Below are 23,365 nucleotides of genomic sequence, written 5' to 3'. Positions count from 1 at the left end.
CCTGATGGCAGGCAGTGAAGAATTGCCTTTCACTCCAGCGGTGAGGGCCTATGCTTTTGGAGCAGGGCAATCTGGTTCCTGTCCCCAGGAAGTTACAAGCGGTGCAGCATGGGGACAGCTGTGTAGCTCCTAGATAGACAGAGATTATATTTATACCAGGGTAAAGTCATCCCTAGGATAATGCCAGTAGCTTCCGTGGAATTACTCTGTGACTGATCCAGCCACTGTGTCTAAGACATGGTGGGTTTCATGAGGCTGCGTGCTGGGCAGGGCCGGCTCCAGGCACCAGCTTAACAAGCAGGTGCTTGGGGCGGCCAAGGGAGAGGGGCGGCACAATTCGGGGGCGGCAGGTCCCTCACTCCCTCTAGGAGCAAAGGACCTGCCGCTGAACTGCTGCCGCCGATCGCGGCTTTTTTTTTTTTTTGCTTGGGGCGGCAGAAATGCTGGAGCCAGCCCTGGTGGTGGAGCCACACAGAACTTCACAGCCACAGAGGAGTGAAAACTCAGAGCCTCCTGCTGCAAAAGCACCAGCCCCTACCACCGGTGCCAAAGGAAAATATTCCATAGCTGTTAGCAGTGAGGAGTCCCGGACGCACAGTCAGGCAGCTGTGATTCAGCCCCGTAGAGAGCAATGCACCGTTATAAACTAGCCAGGGTCACCCAGGTAGTCAGTGATAGACTGGCAATAAAACCCACCCATCTGCCAGCCTTCAGAGCCAGGACTAGAACCCAGGAGTCCGGGCGGCCAGCCCATAGTTCTAGCCTACAAGTTACAGAAGAAGGCCAGGTGCAAACTCAGTCCCAAGGGTTAAGGCCAGAAGCAGTCCACACCACTGGAACAGGTCGGAGTTGATGAACCACACCAGGTCCGAGCCAAGTAGGTCAGCCAAGGCAGGGCAAGGTGTCAGGAGCAGAGCAGGGGGCCAAGAATCAGGAAGGAGGAGCAAGGCCAGGTATCAGAAGCAGGGCTGGGGCCAGGAACAAGGCCAGGTATCAGGAGCACCCAGAAGGGTTTGTTGCAGCACCAAGCCAGAGCTTCCCCCTAGTTGCACAGCAGCCTACAGGGTTTTTCCCTATGCCTTAAATAGCATGCCTGGGCCAATCAGGAAACACCATGGGCACTGCCACTCAGGGCCTCGGTGGGCGGGACATCCTGTGGGGCGTGAGCCAGTAGGACTCATAGCTTGCAGTTCTCCCAGTTGCCAGAGGTGGCAGTATGGACACAGCAGCTGCCTAGGAGCTACCCAACCTGGGTTCCAGGCCTGTGGCTCCTCCCACCTGTTGGTTCTCAACTGGGGGTCCTGAGTCATGGGAGGGGGTGTCATGAACAGGAATCAGGGGGTCACAACCACCCTCTCCTTCCCATGTTGCTAAGTCAGGGAGGGGGCCTAGTATTGAAAAGGTTCAGAGCCAATGTTCTAACCACTAGGCCATACTCCCTCCCCCATCTTTGACTAGAGCTGTTCACTCGTGTCACCAAACCCTGGCCCCACACTGCTCCACTGCGGGCAAATTTCACCCTTGTTTTATAAATACAACTTGGTTTTTCAACCTTATCCCTTTAACTTCCAGCTGTAAAAGGCTGGGGTTGGATTATTTTAATTGGAAATTGATATCACCAGAGGTATGCTGCTGAGACCCTCATCCCCCCAGATCAGGGATCACTCCTGCAAAAGCTTCAGAGAGACAGCCCGGAGCATTCAAAGGTGCGCAGGCCCAGAGATATTTGTAAACACATCAAATTTTATGATCTTGAATCCTAAATCTTCATTAACGGGCACAGCCGAATATTTCAATTGCCTTTTTTTATTTTGTTCAATCAAAAAAAAATGGACATTGATTTAACTTAAACACAAATAATTTAAATATAATAAATTGTTGTTCTAGTTCAAAAATAAACATTACAAATAATATATTAAAATAAATTCTTTGTGGGAGGAGCAATTGCCTCCCGCGACCGCCAGGGGCTTTCGGGACGGTCGCCAGCAGCTGTTGCCGTCAGGGGCTCGTCAGTTTTGTTTCACGTGCTTGATGTACTCCTGGACCCATCGTGTATTGGGATCGGAGCAGACTTCCCGGCCTTTTTTAGTGGTAAAGCTGCAGAGATAAAAACTCGGTTCAGAATCTTCACAGGGAGAAGAAGGAAAGTGGATCCCCTGGGACACAAGCTACGGCAGAGCAGATCGTGGACACCAGATGGATTCTGTGTTGGCCAACAACACTGAGCATTTTTAAAGAATAATCAACCAATGAGGACTCTGCTTTTTTAAAGGTGAAACCTTCGCTGAACCCTACTGTGGAGAAGCTGATCTGTGACTGGCTGCCGCACATGTCAGGCCTATTGTCTCAGCCAATCAGAATGCAGCAGGTCAATAACGTTACAGCAAGTGCCTGTCACTCAGCTGTAGCACCATCCCCCAGACAGAGGGATTTAAGCTGCCTCTGACCTTGGATATCATGGGGATAAAATCCCACTGTCACTGGATCAGCGTCTCCAGCTTTGACATTACCACCTGGGCCTCACCCCAGCAGGTGACCTTACCCTGGTGCAATGTCCAGCCCTTGACATAAGGGACATCCTCCTAAATTCTGGTCCCACTGAGCCACTACCCTGGTTCCATGCATATCGCTTCTGCGGACTCACTTCTTCCTCCATGCCCATGCAATGAGTATCAGCGATCATCTAAAATGGTGCGTATCCCAAATCTGAGTGACCCAGGGGGATCACTGCTGCAACCCTTCTTCTTCCTCAGTCTGTCCCCTGCCCACCCTTTGTTACTCTCGCTAGTGGTGTGCTTGCAGGTTAGATCCGCAGCAGGTGTAGCTATGCCCATTTACCCCAGTTGTGGCTCTGGCCCCTACTGGAATGTTCAAGATACCCCGGCTTTCTTGCTGCCCGCTCAAAGAGAGCTGCATGAGAATGCTTTCCCAACCCCCCGCTGCTGAGTTACTCGTGGAACTGAAAGCGGTGTCAGTCCCTGATGCAAGAACCCAGAGCAAGGGCTCAAGCATGAACCTTCTCCATGGGTCTGCAAAACATCAATCTGTCCTAGTTCTCTGTAGCTACCTATTGTAGGTATTTTGAAGGCCTCTAGAGGCCACAGGGGAATGTGGAGAACTTTTGAATAATTGTCTTTTATTAAATGCCTGACATTTGTATTACAAGAGCCCTGCAGATTCCCTTCCCCATCCGTTCATCCTATAGGGTTGTTTCTCTGCATGAACATAGAACATCTGCCCGAAAATCATACTCACATTACAGCCGGCAAGGAGCACTTGCTGCTGGTGTGCTGGTACTTCACCACAAGGCTCCGTGGGATTGGCTTGGAAACATAGCTGAAGCAGCAGGAAGTTGGGGTGTTGACGCCATCTGGAAGGAAAGAAGAGACTTGCATGATTCTCTAACCCATCGCTGAGGGTGTCTGAGGATCTGAAGGCTTCTCCTGCAGTCCCAATAGGGTTAGCTGACCCTCAGCTCCACCCCTTGCTGTCACTGCTCATGGGCATCTCAGAGAAGGAAGACCGCTGAGATACTTCAGCTAGACCAACTGAAGTTTATGGCTGATTCATGGACTCCCTCACTACAAGCCTTCCTACACCTGAAACCAACCTTGACATAGTCTGAACTGCTGTGAAAGTGAGAGTAAGAGCTCCGAGCGCTGCAGAAAGGCAGAAGAGACACAGGACTTACCAAGCTGAGACTGGGCCTGGGAGCAGAGGGCAGCGATGAGGAGAACAGCGAAGGCAGCCACACAGACCTTCATGCTTCTGCTGGGTGAGGAGGAGCGGCACCGACAGCAGCTGAACAAGAGCAGGAATTCTTGCAAGTTCTCCTCCTTTGTCTGATGCTGAACCACAGGCCTTTGTGCCAGCTTTATACAGCAGCATTTTAGGGAAACACATACATCAGACCAAGTAAGTGATGACACACAGACCCAAATTTTGCTGAGTTGAGAAATCAAAGAGGAAGTTGAAATCTAGAGTGACTCTCAAATTCCATTTCGGTGTTTAGGTCATCAAAAGTCCTGGAAAAAAGGACAAAGGAAGTGAGGACATGAGTCCATCGTGGTAACGGTGGCAGGTTTGTCTTTGAACTAACACACCTGCCTTTGTGGGGGAGTAGGTGTGACACAAGACTCATAATGAAATCTGAAGTCTTGAGTCCCTAATTCAAATCCAGCCCAGGTCATTGGTGATTGAAGGTCATTACCTTAAGCTTCTGTGGACAGGAACCTACTGTCTGTGTGAAGCTCGTTGGGGAAGGGGGTGTCTTTTTCTTCTCCACTGATGGGGATTCCACAACCTCCCTTGGAAACCTGTTCCAGAACTTAACTACCTTTATAGCTAGAAAAATTTTCCTGATATCGAACCTAAATCTCCCTTGCTGCAGATTACGCCCATCGTTTCTTGTCCTACCTCCAGCAGACCTGGAGAACAACTGATCACTATCCTCTTTGTAACAACCCTTAACATATTTCACGACTGTTATCCCATCCCCCCTCAGCCTTCTTTTCTCAAGGCTAAACATATCCGTTTTTAACATCTTTCCTCATACATCACATTTTCTAAGCCAGTTATTATTTGTATTGCTTTCCTGGGGACTCTCCAATTTGTCTACATCTTTCTTAAAGTGTAGTGCCCAACACTGGACACAGGACTTCAGCTGAGGTCTCACGAGTCCGGAGCAGAGCGGGACAATTACCTCCTGTGTCTTACATACAACATTCCTATTCATACATCTCAGACCGATATTAGCCTTTTTTGCAACTGGTTCACATTGCTGACTCGTATTCAATTTGTGATCCACTATCACCCCCAGATCCTTTTCAGCAGTACGGCCGCCTAAGAGTTATTCCCCATTTTGTAGTTGTGCATTTGATTTTTCCTCCCTAGATGTAGTACTTGGCACTTGTCTTTACTGCATTTCATCTTATTGATATCAGACTTTTCCAACTTCTCAAGATCATTTTGAATTCTAATCCTACCCTCCAGAGTGCTTGCAATCCTTCCTGGCGTGGTGTCATTGCAAATTTCAGAAAGCATATTGTCCCTCCATTGTCGGAGCAGGGCCGGCTCTAGCATGCTTGGGGCGGGACTTCTCAAGGGGCGGCATTCCTTTTTTTTTTTGTGCTTCTGCGGCAGCACTCCGGCCCTGTGTCCGATGACCATGTTGAACAGCAGTCCATCAGTAGAACTGAAAATATTCTGTTTTCACTGAAAAATTTCAAGTTTTCATCAAAAAACCAAAACTCTAAATTTGCTTGCAAGGGGGGGAGGGAACAAAAGCCGTTTCCCAGGCAGCTCTACCAATCGCGCTTCAATATGGAACAGTGATATTCCGACGGCTGCCTGGTGACCCCGTGTGAAATGAGTTAAGGGAGGGGCCCAGCCCCATTCCTGGTGGACAAGAGCCTGCATCGCAGGAAATACAGTCACAATTCACACTTTCTTGATGGCAGGTTCGGCAGAGAAGCTGAGGACTGAATCGGCCACGTAGACTGGTTCTCCTCCCAGCCCGAGGTGCACTTGCTGCCGATCAGGGTCAAAGGCTCCTTGGTGAGGCAGTTCTGGGACTTGCCCAGCAGCTACTCATCCTGTGCCTATTCTGGGCACAAGCAAAGGATTTAGGGCTATCAGTCCAGCACCTTTATTTTGAATTTAATTAAACCTCTGAATGAAACACAAGGGACATGAATAGACTTTACCTGCCTATGAGTTGTCCGGAGGCCATCCGTGCTGACAGGATAATGGCTGGATGCCAGCTGATTAAAGGCACAAGCGCTAGAAGACTGGCAACATCCCTGGTTTTCTGTCCCCTTGTGGCGCTGACGTTGGAACGAGAGGCCGATTGGCGGGCTTCGAACTGACCCGTGAACCCGCTGGCTTCCATCGCCTGCCTTTCAGCCCTGGAGCTGTGGAACTCGGGTGGCGGTGACCCGGTCTGATCTTCTGGCTGACAGCATGGAGCTAGGGATTCGGAGTGCTTGGGCTTTGATTGCATTTAGGGCTTTCATGCCAATTCCTGGCCTTTTTGTACCAGGGCACACCGATGGATTTGTCCCCTTTGAATGATCCGCTGTATTTTAATGTGCAGCTTGGCTCTGAAAGGGGAAAAATCCGCATTCCTGGCTTCCCAGCTTAGTGTCTCTTGGAGCACAAAGAGTTTTCTGAGTGCAGGTCCTGCAAACTCAGCCTGCGATCCAAGAGAAGTGCTGGGCTGCCAGTGTGCAGAGATCATTGCCTACCATGCTGACCAATACTGTCTCCTTGTTGCCTTGTTCTCCCGCATCTGCCTGTATCCAGCCATTGTCTCTTGTCTTGTACTTAGGGCAGGGACTCTTTTGCTCTGTGTTTGTACAGCACCTTGCACACTGGGGCCCTGGTCCAGGACTGGAGCTGCTAGGCTGTTTAGTGATACTGATACTAATCCATACGGATGGGTTCTTTCCGTGTTAGCCATCAGCATCCCCGGTAATAAAGGTCTTGTCATCAACTCTGCCCTCTGTGCCACATGATTGCCTTCAGTACAGAGGGCAGGGGGGTAACTCTGTGGAACTGAGTATCTCGTTCTGTTGCCATGCTGGTCTCTCTCTTGCAGCTGTATTGCCTAGGAAGGGTTAACAAGAGTGAAAAACAGGAAAAACTCATTTTAATCACTGATCTTTGAAAAATCCCCAGTCTGAGTCTGATACAGCTCCAGATCTGCCAGGCAAGAAAGGGCCCCGTGCACAGTTGCTTTAAGTGTGTGGTTGGTCATTTCTATTTCAGCCAGTCTCTTCTTATGCACTTGGTATCGTTAAGGAGACAATTTGTATTTGATGGAGGCGGAGTTCAGTTTTGGGGAGTTTGGGGGTGGGGGGAATTCATCAATAGTAAATGCTCTGTGCTAATAAAATTACTCCGGATAAAGGACAGAGGAAGGGAAGGAGCTGAGTTTCTCAGCTGATCTTTAAATGTGGCTAAATTTGATCTAGAGGCTGGAAGTTGAAGCCAGACAACTTCAGCCTGGAAATAAGATGTACATTTTTACCAGCGAGAGTAATTAACCACTGGGACAACTTGTTAATCAGGACTGGATGTTTTTCTGAAAGCTCATCTCTAGGAGCTATTTTGGGGCAGTTCTCTGTGAATTCTTGGAAGGTTAAAACCCCTCGCAGAGTCACTGAGAGATTTCTCCTGATCTCAGAACTTCCACAGGCATGGGGCTCGCAGGCAGGAGATGAGCTGTAGGCTGAGGAAACCTCACATGCTTTTCAAATAACCTTTCCTGAGCTGATGGCGAATCAGCTCTGAGGACAGGAGGCGGCTCGCCAGGTGCCAAGACCTGCGGAGGTTTGGACGGGAGAACATGCCATTGCTCCCGCCGCCTGTCCGGGCCTCCACTGCTCTCCCCAGGCGTGTCAATTACAGCAGGACTTGGGGGTGGACACGGCAGCACTGGCTCCAGTGCCACTCAGCAAGAGCAGAGCTGGTTGAGTCCCACCAAAAGCTGGGATGCTCCTGGCTGGGAAACCGTGCAAGAAATCTGAGCAGCCTGACCGTGCCTGAGCACCAGGAGGTCTCCCAAGGGGAGAGAAGGACTCTCTCTCTGGGGACGGGCCGGCAGGCGGGTGGGGAGTGGGGAGGGACTCTGTGCAATGGAGTAAGTGATGGGCAGGGGACCCGGCCTTGTTCTTCTCCCTTCACATCTGACACGCTTTGGGGTCTCCCTGAGCACGACACAGACCTGGCTAGTTAGGGTTACCATACGTCCAGATTTTCCCGGACATGTCCGGCTTTTTGGGCTCCAAATCCCCGTCCGGGGGGAAATCCCAAAAAGCCAGACATGTCCGGGAAAATCGGGACATGCGGGGCCGGCGGTACTGGGCCGGGGGCCGGCGGTGCCGGGGGCCAGGGGCGCCGAGCGCCGGAGGCCGGCAGTGCCGGGGGCTCCGAGCGCCGGAGGCCGGCGGGGCCGGGGGCCGGGGACGCCGAGCGCCAGGGGCCGGCGGTGCCAGGGGTGCCGAGCGCCTGGGGCCGGCGGTGCCGGGGGCCGGCGGTGCCGAGCGCCGAGGGCCGGCAGGGCCGGGGGCGCCGACGGTACCGGGGGTGCTGAGCGCCGGGGGCCGGCGGTGCCGAGCGGGCCGGCGGTGCTGAGCGGGCCGGGGGTGCTCGGCCGGGGGTCCGGGGGCCGGGCCGGGGACCGGCTGTGCTGGGCGGCCCGGGGGTGCTCGGCCGGGGGCCGGCACCCCAGGGCCCGAGCCGACCCAGGCTGGAGACGCCGGGGGGGCCAGACTAGGCCGCGCCTCCTCCCCCCACACCCCACTTACCTGCTTCAGGCTTCCCGCGAATCAAATGTTCGCGGGAAGCAGGGGAGGGGGCGGGGTTGGGGCGGGGACTTTGGGGAAGGGGCGGAGTTGGGGCGGGGGCGGGGGCGGGGCCCCGTGGAGTGTCCTCCTTTTGGAGGCTCAAAATATGGTAACCCTAATATGAGTCAGCCAGGGCCCCAGAGCCAAGCCCCATGCCAGGATCATCAAAGGTTGGGTGACTCTCCGACACGTACAGCCCAAGTGCTGCGTCTCTCCTGTTCAAGACCCATCCCTGCCTAGGGAGGCCACTGGAGCAGAAAAGATGACCCTGTGGTTCCCAGATCCATTCCATGGCTGGATCGAGGAGCACAGTCTCGTGCAAGGGCCCGTTCAGCAGTGGGGGGAATCTCAGGTAGCTGGTGCAGGGCCATTGTCCCAAAGGATCTCACAGGAACGCAGGACAGGAAGGGATCTCCTGGGTCATTGCTATTCCAGACCGCCCTGTCCTATCATCCCACTCAGGGCTGGTAGCCAGTGCTTCCACGGGGACAGGGGACATGCTGTGCTCTTGTTATTCCTAGAGCACAGAAGTGCACGTGGAGCAAACGCTCGCACTTGTAGGGCAGGGAGCATCTCTTGGGAGAAGCGAGTCCCCGTTTCACGTTGCGGGAGGGCCAGCTGCGTTCATTGGGGGGAAGGAGACCCTGCCCTGTGTACTGGCTGGAGGCAGCTGGTTGTGAAGGTGTTCCAGGGGAAAGAGTAGAGACATGGCCACCAGGGGCCTAACCCCCTAACCACTAGGCAGCACCCTCAGTGAGCACCATCCATCACAAAGGCCTCTGCCCCTCTGGCATGGCTGCAGGAGAGGAGAGTCTCGGGAGCTAGAGTTAGGGGGGCCATGGCGATGGCTGATGCCGCCCATGGTGCTGCAGCCTGCAGAACCCCTCCTTAACCCCCACGGATGTGACTCAGACTTCCTCAAACTGCGACCGTTTCCTATCAGGAGGATATCTGGCCTCATCTGGCTCTGAGTCTAGTGCTCAGACAGAGCGAACCAGGCACCGACCCCACTGCATCCGCAGGCGTGATCCCCCCTCCCCCCTATTCCAGGCTGAGCAGAAGTTCTCCCCAGCCTCCACTGGGAGCGCCCCAAACCAGCGCAGGTCTGCCCAATCACTGCCTCACGGACAGGTCTCTGGCTGACACGGAGTCACTACTCCGTAGGATGGGTGTGGGTCGGAGGTCACCATTAGTCACCTTGCTGACAGCAGCAGTTCCCCAGGCACCCCTCGCAGCTAGGGCCATCCGGGGTGTAACACCAGGTCTGAATCAGACCGCTGGTCTCCCCCAGGTCTGCAAGAGGACCCAGCTTTTCCAGGCGAGTAACTGTGCAAGGGGCCATGAGAGAGGCAGGAGACAGAGCTAGGAAAGGAAAACCACCCTCATTATTTATTAATTAGAGGCTAGTCAAGGACCAGAACCCCACGGTGCTAGGTGCAGCACAAAGAGACAGTCCCAGTCTCACCCGATGTTTAATTACAAACTCAGAATTCACGCCAGGCGGCTACGAACTCTTTCAAGTGAATCTGGGGCTTGAGTCACGAGTGACTCTGGTTCAGAGGGGGTGTGGGGCAGTGATCAAAGATAGGAAATCAGTACACACATGGAAAAACAGGGAGGTTAGTGGCAATGAACATACATTAGAAGTTAGGAAGAGCAGGCAGGCAGTAAGGGCTTGTAAGTATCAATGAGATATCAGTGGCCAAGCGGGCTACGGACAATGGGGAGGAAGTTTTTAAAATCTGTCAGGAACAAAAGGAATCCTAACAACTGTCAAGGTCCCTGGCCAGACGGAGATGGTAAAATTGTCTCTAGTGATGGAGCCGAGGCAGAAGTTTTCACTAAAGATTTCTGCTCTGCATTTGGAATTAAGCTAGGTACTGTATGTGTCTCATATAACGATGATGAAATATTTTCCATCCGAATGGTAACTAAGGAGGATGTTGGACAGCTTCTATGAAAGTGAAACATTTTCAAATCAGCGGCCATGGATAATTATTTATTATCTGTCATGCTGTATCACCTGGAGACCCACACGTGGGCCAGGAACCCACTGTGCTAGGTGCAGGACAAAAACAGAACAAAAAGACATTCCCTGCCCCGAGGAACTCACCATCTAAGTATATAGACACCAGATGGATACAGACAGACAGGGGAGAACAAGCCAACAAGGAGACATTATCGGTCAGCATGCTAGGCTGTGGTCTCTGCATGCCACATTTGCACGCAAGAGGTTTAAAGGAGTTGGAAGTTTAAAGTAGCTCAGAGTATTTGGCCTTCCAAAGAGAAGTTGCAGAGGTGACTTGTTCATGGTCTATAAGTGCCTCCACATGGTGATGATTTCTGACAGCCGAGGGCTCTTTAATCTAGCAGACAAAGGCAGAACAAGGTCCAGTGTCTGGAAGCTGAAATTAGAAAAAGTCAAATAGGGAATAAAACTCAACGTGTTAACAAGGAAGGGAATTAATCACTGGAACAGCTTCCCAGGGAACGTGGTAGATTCTCCCGCACTTGGCGTCTTTAAACCAAGAATGGATGCCTTTCTAAAACCAGTGCGCTGGTGCAACAAACAGCTACTGGATTCAGTGCGGGAATCACTAGGTAAAATTCAAATTCTTGGGCCTGGGCTACGCAGGAGGTCAGACTCAGCAGTTCTCCAACTTTTCTACTGGCGATCCCTTTCCTAAAGCAAGCCTCTGAGGGCGACCTCCCCCCTTATAAATTAAAACCATATTTTTATATTTAACACTATTTTAAATGCTAAATGTATAACTCTATTGTTTAAAATGAATTTCCCTTTTCTCGCCTCTTTTAAATTAAGACTAAAATTTTAATTGAATTATTGTTATAAGCAGAAAAGGTGTTTTTTTTAAATAGTTACTGTTTAATACAGGGGATGCGAAGAAACTTTGCCAATCGCACTTTTCCCAGCAGACTTTGCACTCCATTGCAACCCTTACTTCTGCGCTGCTGCTGCTGGTAGCAGTGCTCCTTCAGAGCTGGGCAGACCCCCACATAATAACCTCAAGACCCCCTGAGAAGTCATGACTCCCAGTTTAAGAACCCCACACTAGATGATCATAATTATCCCTGCCAGCCTTAAAATGTATTGACATGAAACCCGAAGACACTCAATGATCTGGCTCAGTACAGACTCTCCGCAGAGTGAAAGCAGAGAAGTGAAACTGCTGAGTTAGCCACCGCACCGGGCCTTGCACAAGTTGAGCAGCTGGTAACTGACACTGATCATTCATAAAAAGGAAGCCGGGGCCTCATGACTGCCTTTCCCCAGAGAGCAAAGACCAGCCAAGCAAAGTCACCGCAGGCTCATCCCGCAGAATGTCATTAAAACTTTTGCGCTTTGGTGAATGCCGAGTGATTTCTCATTAACAATCCAGGTGGCTGTCTGGAACAGGAGAACCCTCCACCAGACCTCTTGCTGCCTTTGAATTTAGACATCTAAATGTGTGTGCACAATGAAGGAGGGATCCCTGCCCCAGGAGGGGATACCCACTGGGCAAGAGATACACACGTTTCAGGATAGGCTCATTAACTTGACCCTATATCAAGAAGAGCCCTGTACCCTCAGTCTGAGTGAAAGAAACAATGAAACCAGCACACAAAATAAATGCTCCAGGAGAGAGAGCACAGTGTGTGTGTCTCATCTGTCTCACAAATTGGCAGCTCTTTAGAATTTAAAGGTACAGCTCACAGAAAACGAGGTCATGGCAGTTACCAACTAGATGTACCCCGCTGTGAAAGACTTACTCAACTGGAGCCCTCTCTAAAGCATTTCCTCCTCTGTTGCTAGCTATAGATTTAGTCCGAGATACCTATCAATATTTGATGGCACATGTGGTGACCAGATGAATTAAAAATAAACCAGGGCAGAGATGCACAGCCTGTCTGATCAATAGCAGAAGTTATGCCAGCATATTGAGAGATCACATTCAAAGATCTTTCACGGGATGGAATGTTGCCACTATTTCAGCAGGAAATTATTTTTTGGGCCTACTGGGTACACAAGCCCAGAGCTAGTTGGTGTCATTTGGTGACATTGTGGCAGAGCCAAAGATTTCATACATTCCCCCGACAATGCCCAGCTGACAAATACTGTGGTGATGAAAGGGGAACCTGAGTCATCTTGATTTCAGTTTTCTATCCCCACTGATCACTATGTGGAGGAGGTGATATTCCGGAGGTGGTAAAAATTGCAGCATAAAGGGGAAGCTTGTGCGTTTGTTTCATGCGGGTGCAGAAGAGAAGGCTCCTTCACCCACACCTTGTATCCCTGTGCTGGGGCCGATCACTGCTAAGGGAGGCAGTGCCTGCCTATGGCTAACACCGGTGGTCTGGTAGTGAGGACTGCGCCTTTAAGGGCTGAGCGTCCCAGACGGAGAGTCTGAGCAGGGCACGGTGCAGCCGCTGTTGTTAGCTCGTGTTGAACACAGAATAAAGGAGAGATTTTGCCCGCACTTTAAGCACTGAGTGATCCCTGTGCACCACCGATGGTACTGTTAGTACCATGGAGAGAGAGCTCCTCATGCAGTCAGAGCAGGATCAGTCCCTAGAGACATGTGTCTTTGGGACTGTTGCATTTTGTGCAGTGATCTTTGCCGCCTGATCCCACATCCCTTCTGCTTTTCATGCTGAACAGATTCTTTTCTTTAACCACATAAGTAAGCGAAGGGGGAACCCTGGGCTGTGCTGAGTCAGGGCAGATATGAGCCATTGCGATTATAAATAGCAGGTTTCAGTGAGGAGAAACAAGAAAAGCTCGTTAGGGAAAAGCCTAGTATTCCCTGGGAACTGAAAGTGCTTTGGACTCGTCATCAATTTATGAATGAATTGAAGAGTGTCTCTGTTGTCCATGCCATGCCTGCCCTGCCCTGCTGACTGTGCGTGCCTCCTGCTTACTCTGTGCCAGTGCCAGTGCCCATCACCCCCATCCCTGCTGCTTTCTGACAATGCCATCTGCCACGTGCCACGCAAGCCCCACACTTTGTACCCTTATCCCTGCCAGTTCTCACTGAGCCTTTCTCCCTGCAACCGCAACCACCATGCCAATGCCAACTACACAGGCATGGCTAGATCATCATAGACTCATAGACTATCAGGGTTGGAAGGGACCTCAGGAGGTATCTACTCCAACCCCCTGCTCAAAGCAGGACCAATCCCCAACTAAATCATCCCAGCCAGGGCTTTGTCAAGCCTGACCTTAAAAACCTCTGAAGAAGGAGATTCCACCACCTCCCTAGGTAACCCATTCCAGTGCTTCACCACCCTCCTAGTGAAATAGTGTTTCCTAATATCCAACCTAAACCTCCCCCACTGCAACTTGAGACCATTGCTCCTTGTTCTGTCATCTGGTACCACTGAGAACAGTCTAGATCCATCTTCTTGGGAACCCCCTTTCAGGTAGTTGAAAGCAGCTATCAAATCCCCCCTCATTCTTCTCTTCTGGAGACTAAACAATCCCAGTTCCCTCAGCCTCTCCTCATAAGTCATGTGCTCCAGCCCCCTAATCATTTTTGTTGCTCTCCGCTGGACTCTTTCCAATTTTTCCACATCCTTCTTGTAGTGGGGGCCCCAAAACTGGACACAGTACTCCAGATGAGGCATCACCAGTGTCGAATAGAGGGGAATGATCAGGTCCCTCAATCTGCCGGCAATGCTCCTTCTTATACAGCCCAAAATACCGTTCACCTTCTTGGCAACAAGGGCACACTTGCGAATCATATCCAGCTTCTCATCCACTGTAACCCCTAGGTCCTTTTCTACAGAACTGCTTCCTAGCCACTCGATCCATAGTCTGTAGCAGTGCATGGGATTCTTCCATCCTAAGTGCAGGACTCTGCACTTGTCCTTGTTGAACCTCATCAGATTTCTTTTGGCCCAATCCCCTAGATGGGATCCAATCCGCGGTCCCGCTAGCTCGGTATCCAATCTCCCACAGGGGGCAGCACCAGAGCCTTCAGAGACAGATGTAAGCCCAGCCCACCCTCATTGGCAATTGTGTAAGAACCTGCCCCAGGGGAAATTCTTTCCCAACCCTGGCAGTTAGAACGTAAGAACATAAGAACGGCCATACCAGGTCAGACCAAAGGTCTATCCAGCCCAGTATTCTGTCTGCCAACAGTGGCCAATACCAGGTGCCCCAGAGGGAGTGAACCTAATAGGTAATGATCAAGTGATCTCTCTCCTGCCATCCTAGGGACACCATTCCTTACCCATCCTGGCTAATAGCCATTAATGGACTTAACCTCCATGAATTTATCTAGTTCTCTTTTAAACCCTGTTATAGTCCTAGCCTTCACCACCTCCTCGGGCAAGGAGTTCCACAGGTTGACTGTGCACTGGGTGAAGAAGAACTTCCTTTTATTTGTTTTAAATCTGCTGCCCATTAATTTCATTTGGTGGCCCCTAGTTCTTATATTATGGGGACAAGTAAATATCTTTTCCTTATTCACTTTCTCCACGTCACTCATGATTTTATAGACCTCTATCATATCCCCGCTTAGTCTCCTCTTTTCCAAGCTGAAAAGTCCTAGCCTCTTTAATCTCTCCTCATATGGGACCCGTTCCAAACGGGTTAGTGGCTGGTTTCTGCCCGGAAGCAGGAGGGTTTATCCTGTTTAAAAAATAAAATAAGCATTCGCCTACTTTATGTAAATGGGGCTAGTCTTATTATCCATGTAAATGTCTATGTGTTAAGTTCTTGCCTTCAGTTGATCTCTTGTGGCAAGAAGTTCTGCAAGTTACTTATGCCCCATGTACAAAACTTATGTCTTTCTATCTGTTTTAAATGTGTTGGCTTTAAGTTTCATTGACTGCTCCTTTGCTCTATTATTACATGGAAGGAAAAAATGGAGGGCCTCATTTACCTTTACGACGCTCTTCATTGATTGAATTACCGCTCCCATTTCCCCACTCGTCTGCTCTGTAAACTAAGCAGCGCCTGTCTTTTCAGTCTTTCCTCACTAATCACTTTCGCTGCCTGTCCCTGACCCCGTCTCTCTCTCGCTGCGCCAGCCTTTCCTGAGACGGGGGGACCGGAGCTAGGCACCATGGTCAGAGAACGTCACGCTGATTGACGGAATGGCATTATGATATTGTCAGTATTATTTTCTCTCCCATTCTTTATGCCACCTCGTAATGTGTTTCCTCTTCCGACCACTGCCGCACACTGAGGGAAGGTTTTCGCTGAGCTGCCCACGGTGATGCTGAGGGGTAACATGCCTCAGTGACTCGGGACGCTAAGACCCTGGGGCAGGCCACTCGTTGCCATGGCGCCGCCTTGCGTGTGGGTGCAGCGATGCGGCGAGTCATTTGCCTGCTGGTGGGTTCAATCCTTGCATGAGGGAAGCTAGTTCCAGAGGGTCAGATAGTGCCTTACCCCTCTCGGGAGAAGCAAAGAGCCAGCAGTCAATAGACCTAGGATCAGCCAAGGGGGTCTCCTGGCTTCCCGTGAGTCCATGTCTCAAGGTCCCTACTCAGCTTAGGGGTTGGTAGGGGAGTCTGGGCCCACCCTCTCCACTGGGTTCCAACCCCATGCCCTGTGGCAGACAAAGTGCTTTACCACCGCTTCCTCCCAGTCCCCTTCTCCAACACAGCCAGGGAAGGCATTAAAATAAATCAAAGATAAATCACAGACCTTCTGAGTGTCCTGAGCCCTTTCTCCACAGCAGGCCTGGTACAGTCCCCGGAGCCACAGGTCCCAGGCAGCTGGACCTTCCATAGTGCTCCCTCCAAGGAACTAAGGGCGTAGGTCTACTCCTCTGCACTGGCTGCCTTCTGAGGAGTTCTGGTCCCCTTTCCACCTCCTTCTCCAGCCCCCACATGCTTTGCAGGTGCAGCGGGGTGGGGCTGCCTGAGCCCAAAGTCACTATTTAACCCCTTCCTTTCCAGCGCAGGGTTTTTACTCTCCATCACAGATCTGTTTTCTAGGGTGACCAGGGAAAATTTTCAAAAATGCCTGAGTGCTTTAGCATTGTATGCCCCATTCTCTAAAGTGACACATAGACACATAGGAACCTAAATGTCATTGAACGTCAATGGGACTTAGGCACCCAAGTCACTTAGGCCTAGCTCTACCAAGGTGCCTAACACCCATGGGATCTGAGCCTTATGCTCTTTTGAAAATAGTACTCCAGCTTTTTTCCTGAGCAGTGGTAGTTCATTTACTATACAGCTGAGTAGTTCAAATATTTCCTACCAGTGTGTACTTGCCAGCACTGGATTTCATCGACTATAGTGCTGCCCGTTCACCTAGCTCAGATCTCTCTGAACTTCTTCAGTCTTCGCCAGCCTTGATTAACCTAAATCATTTTGTGTCATTGGCAGATCTTTGCCCTTCACCATTCACTCTCTTTTCCAGATCACTGATAAATGTATCAAACCACAGGGGTCCTAGCATGGATTCTAGTGGCACCTGTGTTAACCTTGTGCCATGTTAAAAATGATGATTTATTCCTAATCTTTGTTTTCTGTCTCCTAGCCAGTTTCTGATTTACAAATGAACTTTACCTCTCCCCTTCCCATGGCTACATTGTTCCCTTGTGAGCCCCTGTTCTACCCTGTTCTAGGTAGGTGCTTATCCCGCATTCGTCACCAGAGGATCTGAGTGCCTTTCAGTCGCACATGAAGTGACATGGCTCACAACTGTCACATGTTTGTTCTCTTGGGAGGCCACTTGTCAAAGTCTTTCAAAAGTCCATTAAAGTATGTCTGCTCATTCCCCTGTATTCGCTGTTTTGTTGGCACGCTCCAAGAACCCTAGTAGATTAGAGAGGTGTGATTTTCCTTTTCAGAAGCCCAGGTAGTTAGTCCTTACAGTCGCATGTTCACACGGGTCCTTTAGAGCGCTACTGTCTAATGTTTCGCCCAGTTTTCCTGGTAATGTACCAAGACTCACTGTTCTGTAATTCATGACATCACCCAAGCCCCTTTTTACAAACTAGATTTAAACAGAAAGCTGGTTTGAACCTTAACTATACCAAACCCGGCACTCTGCTGTAATATAACATTTGCTGCCCTCCACTATGAAGAGGTGTGGTGACAGTGTGGTTAAGGTGCTTACCTACCTTCCTGAAGATTGCGGGGTTCAATCTCACACTGACAAAGGCCATGGCCAGTTCACCCAGCTGTAAAATGGACTCCTGGTCCCCCAGGCTAGGGCAGTTGAAAGCAGGCAGATGTGACGCTGGCCACAATACTCCCTTGTGTATGTTGGCTATGGAACTGATGAGCCATTGGCTGGGGGAACTTTGAATATAATAGCTGGGTTTAATGACTGCATGTTTTTGATACCTGCTCGGCCACTTAGTTCTGAAAGTCCTTCCAAACACTTGGGTGACCCCTTCAGTTTTGGGGACCTGTTGCTCTGTAGTTTATCGGTTTCCTCCACAACCTCACTCTCCGATAGCTTCTCTTCTTTACTACCAGAAAAGAGCAAGTCTCAGGAAGGTGTCTCCCAATGTCCTCCATGGGGAAGACAGATGGGAATAAATCACTCGTCTCTTTCGCAATGTGCGGCCAATACTGCCTCCTAGCTCAGGGACCCACCGATTCTCTTGCGAAACTTTCTGCTTCTGATCTATATAAATCATTTCTGATTTGTTTTTGTGTCCTTGGCTGTTTGCTCTTCAAATTCCATCAGCCTTCCATATTTCCGTCTCACATCTGACCAGCCACACTTTATTTTCCTTTCTATTGACTCCGCTAGAGTAGGATCTCCATTTTTGAAGAGATACCTGGTTAGCTCGAATAATTTCTTGAATCATACTGGGGGGGTTTTCCCCTTGCCTTCCTATTTCCTCTGTGTCAAGGCTCGCCTTGTGCGCAGCTGTCATGGTTGCTGTGGAGAACTTTGGGGATGTCTATATTATTTTTATGAAGAATATGCGTGACTCAGTTTACCACTCACCTTTGCATTGTGACCTACTAGGACTGGAAGGGTTAATTTAATCTCTACGTGCAGGAATGAGAGGTAGGTGGAGAAATGGCTGGGTTGGTATGAGTGAACTAGCAAGAACTGGCAATATATGGATGGAGCTACCTTAGAATACAATGAAGGATCAACGATCGGACAGTAACTTTAACACCTGGCAGCCAAGGGAGGGTGAACACAGTGGGAACAGAGGACTGAGGTGTCAGAGCAGGTAATAGGAATTTGGCTGCCCAAGGCAGGGGGGATGGAATCCTGGACACTTTGGGTGAGAGGGGCGGGGACTGCTACCAGCATGGACATGTGGATAAGTTTTGCTTTTCCAGTGTAAGCTAAGGACCTTACCCACTGCATCCCAGTTGACTAAAAAATGTTGACTTGGTTTGGAAAGTCTGCCCTGGGGTCACTGCAAATGTCTGCTGGCTGCATTGCTCCCAGGAGAGGTAAGTCTCCGACGGAGGTTCATTCTCTTTTGGACCCAGCTGAAGGAGCCATGCTGAGAAGCAGGGGGGCTAACGCCAGCGACCCAGTCTCAGGATAGTGGAGCTGCAGAGCTCACCCTTATAAAGAGCGGAGCTCAGGGCCTAGCACTAAAGGGGTACCCTCCCAAGGAGACTGTGTAAAGTCTGGAGGCACAGCATGCCCTGTGGATCCATGCCAGCTGCCTAAGAAACGTCCATGTCGATTCTAATGGCATAACTTCACTTTAGGGTCTTTTGAATTAACTTCCTCCTTTTCTTGGAATCTCCCCTTCTGAATTTACTGACACAGTTCTGTGGTTTGGTATCCTTCCTCCAGCCAGGATGCTGAGCTGAATTATATTTTTGGTTCAGTATTACATACTGGTTCAACTGCAGTTTTTCCTGTGTTGCATGGGTCACTTTCAGTAATAGCCCTTCTCTTGTGAGCTAAACTTCCAAGAAGCGATCATTAAGCTGTTGCATAATTGTGTCTCTAAACCTTCCCCTTTTGTGACATTATCCGTTTGTACACAGGCCGTTGATGTCCCCCCAGGATTATTGTGTTATTAGACTAAATTCCCTCTTTGATCTCTCTCAATATTGTTGTCTCTTTGGCCCAAGCGTGTTAGCCAATATTTGGGGCCTTGAAGTGTTCTTTCCGTTAGGAGGAGAAATTGATGAGATGAGTCAGGTCTTGCCTTCGTGGAATCTTGTCCATTTACAAAGAATGTATCCAGAGCCCTGTTTCCACGGGCACAGTAGAAACAAATAGCAACAGGCAGTTTTTGTGCTCAGAACTCCTCAAGTCTAGCCCTACAGCCAGCTCTGTGCCCAAGAAGCCCAGTCTCTCTGCGTCTTCTCAGGGTTCTACTCACAACTTCTTCTCCAGGCTTTCTCCGGGCGTTCTGCTTCCAACACTCAGAGCCTGCAATCCCAAACTCCTAGCCTCTGACCTGCCATACAGCCCTGTTGCCTTGGGCGATCGCACCCCATTGTTTCCAACTACACCTCTACCTCAATATAACACTGTCCTCGGGAGCCAAAAAATCTTACCGCGTTATAGGTGAAACCGCGTTATATTGAATTTGCTTTGATCCACCGGAGTGCCCCCCCCCCCCCCCCCCCGGAGCGCTGCTTTACCGTGTTATATCCGAATTTGTGTTATATCGGGTCGCGTTATATCGAGGTAGCGGTGTATCTTTACAAGACAAAGGAGCTTAATTGCTCCTTCCACTCAGCCTGAAAGAGAGCACCCTGCACAGCTTTGGCTTTAACCAGTTCTGTGTTTGGTTTGGATCAAAGACTCATTTGATGGCAGCCACCAACACCTTCCGGCATAACGCTGTTCTACTCCGTAGCCAGTTCCTGATGTGGAGGCCAGTAGCATAACCCCACTTGTACACTGGGATTTCTTATGGCTCAGGATTTGTAACCATACAGATATTACAGTATGGGCCTTTCCGCCCCACATTATCCCCGCCATTTGAAGCTGCTCATATACTCAGCCCCCAACATTTCCAGTAGTGCCTGCAAGGGAAGGAGGAGCGTGTGCGTGCTATTGAGGTGTTGGGCATCACTCACAGAGGGGAGGGTGTGTAGTGGGGGTGGCATGTACCTCACCTCTTCATGCCCTGATTTTCAGAGGGTTACATGGAGCCATTCTCCACCTTCGGAAAGTGCAACCCGAGCTCTGCATTAACAATGTTTTGGAGCATTTAACATACTCGCATGGAGGCTAGGTGGGCTGCTGCAGGATTACTCGTACTGCGATACGAGGCGAGGGACCTGCCCCCAAAGGACTCCGGGCCCCGCTGGCTCTGCTCTGAGTTATGTGGGTAGTGCCGGAGCACAGTGTGCTGGCCGGGTGGGCGTAGCAGTCTGGTAGCAGACATGACAATGCCCTACAGGGCAGGGGGACGTGGGTGATGTCCCAGGGGGCTTCTTAGGACAAGGCTCCTGGGGTGATACATCTGGTCACTCAGGGGTGGATGGAGCAGAGCAGATGAACTGGTTGTCTAGCCAGGTGTAGCCAGCTACCCTACATGGGACTAACTAAACCTACCCTACATGGGACTCTGCCTTAGTGAGGACATGGCCTGAGAGTTTCTCCTGCTGTCTCTATGGGCTGTGTCCCAGCCGGGCTCTGTATCATCTAGGAGAGAGTGCTAGCATGTCTGTCAGGGGGCCAGGCTGGCACGTCACTCACAGCAAGCAGAGGGTAGGGTGTGGTTAGGGCTGGCGTGAACCTTACCTCCATGTTCCCCGGTTGTCAGAATACAGGTGCATTCGACGTTCTGGAAGGGCATAGGACAGCCCTAGGCAACTTTATCTCTGCGAGAACAAAGCTTTTGGGCAGTGAATAACCTCCGGCCCAGAGACAAGGGACTCAAGCAGGGAGTTATGGGGGTGTGGGGAAAGAGGGCCGGGCCATGGCAATCATCATAAAGGACCCAGCATGTAACTGTGGGTATGTCCACACGGCAGTAAAACACCCGCAACTGGCCCACGGCAGCTGCCTCAGGCAACAGGGCCATCACATTGGAATGTGGACTTGGAGGCTCAGGTGAGCGGCTGGGCTCTGGATCCCACAAGGGGGAGGGTCCCGGAGCCCGGCCGCCAGCCTGAGCCCAGACATCCCCGTTGCAATTCTCTAGCCTTGCAGCCCGAGCCCTGCGAGCCCGAGGCAGCTGACATGGGCCAGTCGCAGGTGCTTTACTGCAGCGAAGCCTTATTGCGGTTGCAGGAACAAGCCATCCCGCTGTGCAGAATGAATAGCAAATATGGCAGGCGACCACCCTGGCTAAACAGTGAAATCTTCGGTGAGATTACACACAAGAAGGAAGCTTACAAGAAGAGGAAACTTGGACAGATGACTAGGGAGGAGTATAAAAATATTGCTAGAGCATGCAGGGGTGTAATCAGGAAGGTCAAGGCACAATTGGAGTTGCAGCTAGCAAGGGATGTGAAGGGTAACAAGAAGGGTTTCTACAGGTATGTTAGCAACAAGAAGGTCAGGGAAAGTGTGGGACTCTTACTGAATGAGGGAGGCCAGCTAGTGACAGACGATGTGGAAAAAGCTGAAGTACTCAATGCTTTTTTTGCCTCGGTCTTCACAGACAAGGTCAGCTCCCAGACGGCTGCATTGGGCAGCACAGTATGGGGAGGAGGTGAGCAGCCCTCAGTGGTGAAAGAACAGGTTAAGGATTATTTAGAAAAGCTGGACAGGTCCATGGGTCCAGATCTAATGCATATGAGGGTGCTGGTCCAAGGGGCCGGATGCAATGCTTCCAAGGGATGGTGAGGGAGTTGGCGGATGTGATTGCAGAGCCATTGGCCATTATCTTTGAAAACTCATGGCGATCAGGGGAGGTCCTGAACGATTGGAAAAAAGCAAATATAGTGCCCATATTTTAAAAAGGGAAGAAGGAGAACCCAGGGAACTACAGACCGGTCAGCTCACTTCAGTCCAGGGGAAAATCATGGAGCAGGTCCTCAAGGAATCCATTTTGAAGCATTTGGAAGAGAGGAAAGTGATCAGGAACAGTCAACATGGCTTCACCAAGGGCAAGTCATGCCTGACCAAGCTGATTGCCTGCTATGATGAGATAACTGACATTGTGGATATGGGGAAAGTGGTGGGTGTGATATATCTTGACTTTAGCAAAGCTTTTGATACAGTCTCCCACAGTATTCTTTTCAGCAAGTTAAAGAAGTATGGATTGGATGAATGGACTGTAAGGTGGATAGAAAGCTGGCTAGATCATCAGGCTCAACGGGTAGTGATCAACGGCTCGATGTCTAGTTGGCAGCCGGTTTCAAGCGGAGTGCCCCAAGGGTTTGGTGGGTGTTCCCCAGGTGCAAACACTTTTGTAATTGATCTATAGTCAATATTCCTAACTTTAGATACCAAAATAATAGATGCATACAAATAGGATAATCATATTCAGTAAATATAACCTTTCCAATGATATCTCACAAGACCCATTTTGTATAAAATATATCTTAGATATACTGTAATATCATAACAATATTTCTATAAAAAATATGGGGTGTAGTGTCACACCCTCCCTTCTCTGCCAGTCCCTCTCCCTCCTTCTCGTGGGCCCCAGCAACTGCAAATCCTGGACCCTTCCCTCTCCATGGCCCGCAGTCAGACCCCCACACAGGTAACTACCTGGGCCGTCTGGCCAGCAAGGGCTGCAAAGCGCAGGGCTGATGGGGGAAGGGAAGATTCTCTTCCCAAAGCAGGACATGCCCAGGAAAGCCTGCAAGCCAGCCAGCTCTGAAAGCCACTGGGAGCCACTCGCCACTGGGCACGTTCCTTAACCAAACAGAAGCATTAGTGGCCCTTGTATAAACACAAACCCGACACACACGGGGAGAGGGGACCCTCCCCACCAATGCCTGGCACCAGGGCACCCTCCCTGCCAATGCACAGCTCCAGGAGGGCCCAGTTCTCACTACCTGCCTCACAGCATCCCCGCACAATAGAGAACTTCCTCCACTGCCCCCTCCATCACACCAGACAGCAAGTTGTGTCCAGCATATGGGAGAGAACCAAGCCAAATGTGTCAGGAGGGGCACAGGCCCGGCAGGAAGACCAGGGCCAG

General features: G+C 50.6%; 1 protein-coding gene across 1 annotated transcript; it reads right to left on the bottom strand.

The window, feature by feature from the left end:
* Positions 1-1,790: 1,790 nt before the first annotated feature.
* LOC101944098 (C-C motif chemokine 3-like) lies at positions 1,791-3,864 on the bottom strand. Its single transcript, XM_005313799.4, has 3 exons — positions 3,692-3,864; positions 3,256-3,370; positions 1,791-2,097 (listed from the first exon to the last, which is right to left on the bottom strand). Exons 1-3 carry the CDS (start codon positions 3,762-3,764, stop codon positions 2,010-2,012), a joined length of 276 nt encoding a protein of 91 aa, XP_005313856.2. The 5' UTR covers positions 3,765-3,864; the 3' UTR covers positions 1,791-2,009.
* Between the last annotated feature and the right edge of the window lie 19,501 nt (positions 3,865-23,365).

The sequence above is a fragment of the Chrysemys picta genome, chromosome 19 (genome assembly GCF_011386835.1).
Source record: "Chrysemys picta bellii isolate R12L10 chromosome 19, ASM1138683v2, whole genome shotgun sequence".
Lineage (NCBI taxonomy): Eukaryota > Metazoa > Chordata > Testudines > Emydidae > Chrysemys > Chrysemys picta.
The sequence above is the reverse complement of the archived record's forward strand: the minus strand, read 5'-3'. Positions and strand labels throughout refer to the sequence as shown.

Excerpts from the sequence above, each read along its gene's own strand:
- LOC101944098 (XM_005313799.4), bottom strand. The coding sequence starts at position 3,764 with ATGAAGGTCTGTGTGGCTGCCTTCGCTGTTCTCCTCATCGCTGCCCTC. Across the intron at positions 3,371-3,691 it reads CCAGGCCCAGTCTCAGCTTG|ATGGCGTCAACACCCCAACT; the intron begins GTAAGTCCTGTG and ends CTTTCCTTCCAG. Across the intron at positions 2,098-3,255 it reads TGCTCCTTGCCGGCTGTAAT|CTTTACCACTAAAAAAGGCC; the intron begins GTGAGTATGATT and ends TTATCTCTGCAG.